General features: G+C 49.1%; 1 protein-coding gene across 2 annotated transcripts in view; it reads left to right on the top strand.

Moving 5' to 3' along the window:
* Positions 1-2,467, top strand: part of LOC306782457 (uncharacterized protein) — a 4,536-nt gene extending 2,069 nt beyond the window's left edge. For both annotated transcript variants that reach the window (XM_079275826.1, XM_079275825.1), the window contains exons 3-6: positions 1-213; positions 352-405; positions 483-669; positions 1,615-2,467. The exon at positions 1-213 is cut by the window's left edge and continues 437 nt beyond it. In XM_079275826.1, the coding sequence (XP_079131952.1) occupies positions 1-213; positions 352-405; positions 483-669; positions 1,615-2,201 (1,041 nt within the window). In that variant the 3' untranslated portion in view covers positions 2,202-2,467. The remainder of the gene's footprint in view (positions 214-351; positions 406-482; positions 670-1,614) is intronic.
* Positions 2,468-6,824: the final 4,357 nt, after the last annotated feature.

Genomic DNA, 6,824 nt, shown 5'->3' with positions numbered 1-6,824 from the left:
CAGAAGACCCACGCGGAGGGGAACCTCCACCGCTGCTCCTTCTGCGACAAGGTCTTCTCCACGGCGTCCTCCTTCAGGGACCACGAGAGGCTCCACACGGGACAGAAGCCTCACCGCTGCTCGCTGTGCAGCAAGAGCTTCAACCGGCCCGGCCTGCTCAGGAAGCACCTGCAGACGCACGCTGAGGGCAAAGAGCAGCTTTGTGTTGGAAAGGTGAGTTTAGCTACTTTAGTTTTATTCTGCTCAGACTGGTCACGTGAGTTAGTTTTGTTGATATTGTTTATTAGTAATCATAATCTCGTGATGAAAAACTAAAAGTACAAATGTTAAAGAATGTTAAAATCTGTTTAGGAGTTCTGGCTCAACATAAAGACTGAAAATGAACAGGAAGTTGTGAACGAGAAGGTAAGACATGAGTCATCATCATCATCGGAGGAAGAGGAGGAGGAGGAAACTTGAGATTGTTTTTCTTCTGTTTCCAGGACTCAGAGGACCTTTCTACCAGACCTCTACCTGGTGGTAACCCTAGCCACGGTGACCAGGACAACTCGCTGAAGACGGAGGAGGAGGAAGGAGAGGAGGAGGAAGAGGGAGGAGAAGAGGAGGGAGGAGACGTGAGCGGTTTGATAAACTCTGACGGAGAAGAAGAGGACTGGAGGCCTCTGAGCGGTTAGTATTGGTCATTGACGGCTGTTTAACATCAGATCTCTGGTCAGCAGCATTCACACGAATCTGCTCTGGTCGATATATTTATATCTATGAGTGCTGGGCAACGATTACAATTTTTAATCACGATTAATGTCATTGTTATGGCAAAGTTCAATAATGAATTCAAAAGTAGTGTATTGCTCACTTTTATTTAGAAAGTGCTGCTATTTGAACAACAGTGCAATAACATTTGGTTTGTAAACACTTTAAACACATCAGGTTGTTGTTAGCAGCAGTATTTCCTTTACACAGTAGCAGTTATAACACAGTTATAATGATTCTGATCATAGATATTCAGCCGGATAGAAGGAAAAGACGCCACACACACACACACACAGCTGTTCACCGCTCGCTGCCCGGTTCTTGTGTTAAAAATGTCCACTAAATAATAGAAGAAATGCGATAAATTAATTGTCGGCGTTAATTAATGAATGCGTTAACGCGATAATAACACGTTAACTTGCCCAGCCCTAATAATATGTATTATAATAGCCCGATACCTAAACGTTAGCCTGCTGATGGTTGTTAGCTAAATGTTAGCCTGCTGGTGGCTGTTAGCTAAACGTTAGCTGCCTGACAGCTGTTAGCTAAATGTTAGCCTGCTGACGGCTGTTAGCTAAACGTTAGCTGCCTGACGCTGTTAGCTAAACGTTAGCCTGCTGACGGCTGTTAGCTAAACGTTAGCTGCCTGACGCTGTTAGCTAAACGTTAGCCTGCTGACGGCTGTTAGCTAAACGTTAGCCTGCTGATGGTTGTTAGCTAAACGTTAGCTAAACGTTAGCCTGCTGGCGGCTGTTAGCTAAACGTTAGCCGCCTGACGGCTGTTCGCTAAACGTTAGCTAGCCAGAGACAGGAAGTTGAAACTGATGTGTTACCTCAGTAATTACCCACGTGTGTCTCTGACAGAACAAGATGGCGGCTCAGAGGTGGAGGCCGACAGCGACGGGAAGAGGAAGCACTGCTGTCCTGTTTGTAGTCGAGACTGCTTCAAGGCGTCGGCGCTGAAGAAGCACCTGAGGATCCACTCCGGCGAGCGTCCGTTCCAGTGCTCCACCTGCAAGAAGAGCTTCACCCAGCATGTCCACATGACGGAGCACCGGAGGATCCACACCGGGGAGAAGCCCTACACCTGTACCGACTGCAACAAGAGCTTCACCTTCTCGAGCGCCCTGCGGCGACACCAGCGAGTCCACACCGACGCCCGGCCCTTCACCTGCTCCGTCTGCCTCAAGACCTTCAAGCAGCAGAGCTCCCTAAAGAGCCACCAGCTGACTCACTCGGGGGTCCGACACCAGTGTCCGCTCTGCAGCAAGAGCTTCAGCCGCTCCCTGGAGCTCAGCTACCACGTGGACATGCACTCAGACACGCGGCCGTACTTCTGCAACATCTGCAAGAAGAACCTAAGCGGAGCACGGATCTTCAGCAAGCACATGAAGAAACACCAAGTTCAGGGGGACCCTTCAGAACCAGAGGTCTCCAGGGGCGGACTGTGAGAGTCTGAGGAGACGCAGAGGAGAACCACCTGAGAGACCCATCCTAGGAGAACCACCCACCCTAAGAGACCCACCCACCCTGAGAGACCCACCCTAGGAGAACCACCCACCCTAAGAGACCCACCCTAGGAGAACCACCCACCCTAAGAGACCCACCCACCCTGAGAGACCCACCCTAGGAGAACCACCCACCCTGAGAAACCCACCCTAGGAGAACCACCCACCCTAAGAGACCCACCCTAGGAGAACCACCCACCCTAAGAGACCCACCCACCCTGAGAGACCCACCCTAGGAGAACCACCCACCCTAAGAGACCCACCCACCCTGAGAGACCCACCCTAGGAGAACCACCCACCCTAAGAGACCCACCCTAGGAGAACCACCCACCCTGAGAGACCCACCCTAGGAGAACCACCCACCCTGAGAAACCCACCCACCCTGAGAGACCCACCCTAGGAGAACCACCCACCCTAAGAGACCCACCCACCCTGAGAGACCCACCCTAGGAGAACCACCCACCCTAGGAGAACCACCCACCCTGAGAGACCCACCCTAGGAGAACCACCCACCCTGAGAGACCCACCCTAGGAGAACCACCCACCCTGAGAGACCCACCCTAGGAGAACCACCCACCCTAAGAGACCCACCCTAGGAGAACCACCCACCCTGAGAGACCCACCCTAGGAGAACCACCCACCCTGAGAGACCCACCCTAGGAGAACCACCCACCCTGAGAGACCCACCCTAGGAGAACCACCCACCCTAAGAGACCCACCCTAGGAGAACCACCCACCCTGAGAGACCCACCCTAGGAGAACCACCCACCCTAAGAGACCCACCCTAGGAGACCCACCCACCCTGAGAGACCCACTCTAGGAGACCCACCCACCCTGAGAGACCCACCCTAGGCGACCCCACCCGATGCCCCACATTCTTCTCTGACGTTACGTCTTTCTTCTTCTGGTTCTTCAGGTTCAGATTCTTGGTCTCAGCTCAGATCAAAGTTAGACCTGCAGAGTCTTCATCCTCTGGAGAAGAACTAAACTTCTAAACGTAAACTGACCAAATGTTGTGAATCTAAATATTTCATTTCTCACCTGAAACATAAAAATGTGACTATTTTAGCTTTAAAACAGCTTTTTGGTGAGTAAATAATGAACAATAATAATAATAATATAATAATAATGTCACACATACAAACATGAGTAGATTTCTGAGTACATTACTGCCACCAGGATGTCGTTAGCCTAGCTTAGCATGAAGACTGGAAGCAGAGGGAAACCGCAAGCATGACTCCTCTGAAGCATCAAATGTGAACTCAAACTACTGTGACATCACTTCCTGTCCATGTGAAGGTCAGACCTCAGTGCCTTGCTCGAGGACACTTCAGAAGTTTGGTCAGTGAACCGTTAATTAATTTATAGAAATCAGTGAGACGACTGTGTTCAATAAAGTGAAGGAGACACGAAATAAAGATGTAAACAACATTTAAATAGTTTATCATGTGAAGCTGTAAAAATAGTTAACATGAACTTTCATCTTGTGTTGATTCTTTGATGAATAAATCTGTTTAATTATGTATATTCAGTAAATGTTTAATCTTCTTTGTTTACGTCTCCATGCTCCCTCTGGTTACCTCGTGTTTAACCTCACATTGCTATGAATTGTGGGTAATTCTCTCAGGCAAAGTCTACAGAAATGCTGACTCACGTAAAGGGTTCTTCTTCGAAAGCTCTGGCTAATAAGTGGCCCTTGAGTCGGGGTAGTTTGGAGCTCCAGGATCCAAACCATCAGGTTTTTTAAAAGATAATTTCAAAGCTTTTATTTTGAAAGTCAACCCGTCTGTTGTGTTCCTGTTTCTCTCATTGGTAGAAAGTTCCCTTTGCTCTTCGACAAAAAACGACACAAATGAATTATTTTTCAATCAAAATATTACAAAAAGTATTTTTGAAATAGAGGATATTGTCGGTGCGTGGAAACAAACAAGGAGGCGAGTATTCCCTTGCGTGGGCGTGTAAAGTTAGTCACCTTTGCCGGGAGGGGGAGCGCCCCGTCCTTTGTGATGCGGTGTCCCAGAAAGTCAATGGTGGTCAACCCAAACTGGCACTTAGCCGGGTTGATGATCAACCCGTGCTGGCTGAGTCACTCAAATAGAGTCCGGAGGTGAGAACTGTGCTCCGCTCTTGATGAACTGGCCACCAGGATGCCATCCAGGTAGACGAACAGCAAAGGCAGGTCCCTCAGCACCGTGTCCATTAGACGCTGGAACGTCTGTGTTGCATTTTTTAGGCCAAACGGCATCCTCAAGAACTCAAACAGGCCGAACGGAGTGATCAGCGCAGTCTTGGGAATGTCCAGCGGGTGAACGGGCACTTGATGGTAACCTCGTACCAGGTCCACTTTCGAAAACACCACACTGTCCGACAAGTGGGTAGAAAAGTCTTGAATATGTGGAACGGGATAGCGGTCCGTGATCGTTGCCTCGTTGAGCCGGCGATAATCTCCACACGGGCGCCACCGCCCCCAGGCTTCGGGGCCATGTGCAGGAGTGAAGCCCATGGACTGTCGGAGCGGCGAATGATGCCCAGGCGCTCCATGTTTTCAAACTCTATCTTGGCGATGGTGAGCTTTGCCGGATCTAGGCGCCGGGCCCGGGCATGTACCGGTGGGCCGGTGGTAGAGATGTGATGCTCCACCCCATGCTTGACCGTGGAGGAGGAGAAGGTGGCCTGCGAGAGGTCTGGGAACTCGGCCAGCAGACGCAGAAACTCATCAGCCGCTGCAAGCATGTTAGTCAACCTGGTAGAGCCCGCTCCACTTAGTGTACATGGGTAAGAGCAACAAGTCACAGCATTTATCAGGCGGCGGCCCTTGACGTCCACCAATAGCCCATAAGCACATAGGAACCCGCGCCGAGCAGGGGAATGGCAATTTTGGCAGTAACAAAGTCCCAGCTGAAACGCTGCCCCATAAAACACAGCTCCAGGCACCGTGTCCCAAAAGTGCGTATGGGGGTACCGTTCGTGGCTTCCAGCGGGGGGCCCTGCCCGTCTGTCAGCATGTCCACCCGCGATGCAGGCACAACGCTCCTCTGCGCCCCCGTGTCGCAGAGAAAGCGCCGCCCGGAAACGTCGTCCCGGATGAACAGCAGCCTGCCTTCCCAACCGACGCCCATGGCAGTCACTGAGCGCCGGCCCTGGCATTTCCCATCCTGCTGAAACTGCATGGTGAACGGCACCTTGTAGCCCGTGGCCCAAACCTTGCATGGTAATAGCACAGGCCGGTAGCTCCCTGCCGTTGGCTCGCTGCTGCTGGTGCTGCGATGATCGTTGTCTCCCCCGGCCCCGCCGTGGCTTGGGCCGGCCTCACCGCGGCCGTGCAGGTTTGTTGGCCCGCCAGAAAGAACTTATCGGCCTCCTCGGCCAACTCCCGACAATCGGTAATCCTGGTGTTGGCTAAAGCGGCCCGCACCTGCAGCGGGAGCTGCTGCAGAAAAAGTTCCGTAAACAGAAACTCCGGCTCGTGTTTACCTAGCAGCGCTAACATTTTGTCCATTAGCTCCGACGGCTTGCTGTCGCCGAGGCCATTCAGAGCAAGCAACCGGCGAGCCCGCTCAGAGTCCGAAAGCCCGAAAATGTTCAACAGCCGGTCTTTCAGGGTATTGTACTTATCCCTCTCTGGAGGATTTTCCAGAATGCTCACCACTCTGCCTGCTGTCGAACTGCCGAGAGCCGCCACGGCATAATAATATTTCGTCGCGTCCGCTGAAATGTCTGAGGGCGAACTGTGCCTCAGTTTGGGCGAACCGCACCGCCGCTTGCGTCTCCCAAAACTCTGGTAGTTTCAGCGAACTTGCGTGTATCGACATCGTAACTTCTGGAAACGTCCAGGAGCGTCAGGGTCACCAATGTAGGTGCGTGGAAACAAACAAGGAGGAGAGTATTCCCTTTGGCTGCACCATGTGGCCGTTTATTTCCATCCATACAAAACACACACACATTCACTTCCTGCCACCCTTTAACCCCGCCCTGTCACCAGGGTAACGCCCCTTTCCTTAAAGGGGCCCCGTGAATTCGGTCGTTCCCTACAATATAATCATAATTTTGAATTAAATGTAACAATACATTTTTATGGATTTTAATCTATTTTTTTACACCGATTTTTCAGTGCTTTATCAAAATATAATATGTGTGTATATATATATATACACACATATATATATATACACACACACACACACACACATATATATATATATATATATATATATATATATATATATATATATATATATATGTGTGTGTGTGTGTGTGTGTGTGTGTGTGTATATATATATATATATGTGTATATATATATATATGTGTATATATATATATATGTGTATATATATATATATATATATATATATATATACACATATATATATATATGTGTATATATATATATACACATATATATATATATGTGTATATATATATATATATATTTAATAAATTATTTAATGTATTTAATGTATGTTCAACATACAATGGCAATAAACTGTTTCTGATTCTGATTCTGATAAAATAAGTATTTTAAATGAGTGATTCATCTTCTTTATAGAACATCTCTGCAGTAATTTA

The sequence above is a fragment of the Melanostigma gelatinosum genome, assembly GCF_949748355.1.
Source record: "Melanostigma gelatinosum genome assembly, chromosome: 9".
In the NCBI taxonomy this organism is placed as follows: Eukaryota; Metazoa; Chordata; class Actinopteri; order Perciformes; family Zoarcidae; genus Melanostigma; species Melanostigma gelatinosum.
Note: the sequence above shows the minus strand (reverse complement) of the source record. Positions and strands in the feature narration are given on the sequence as shown.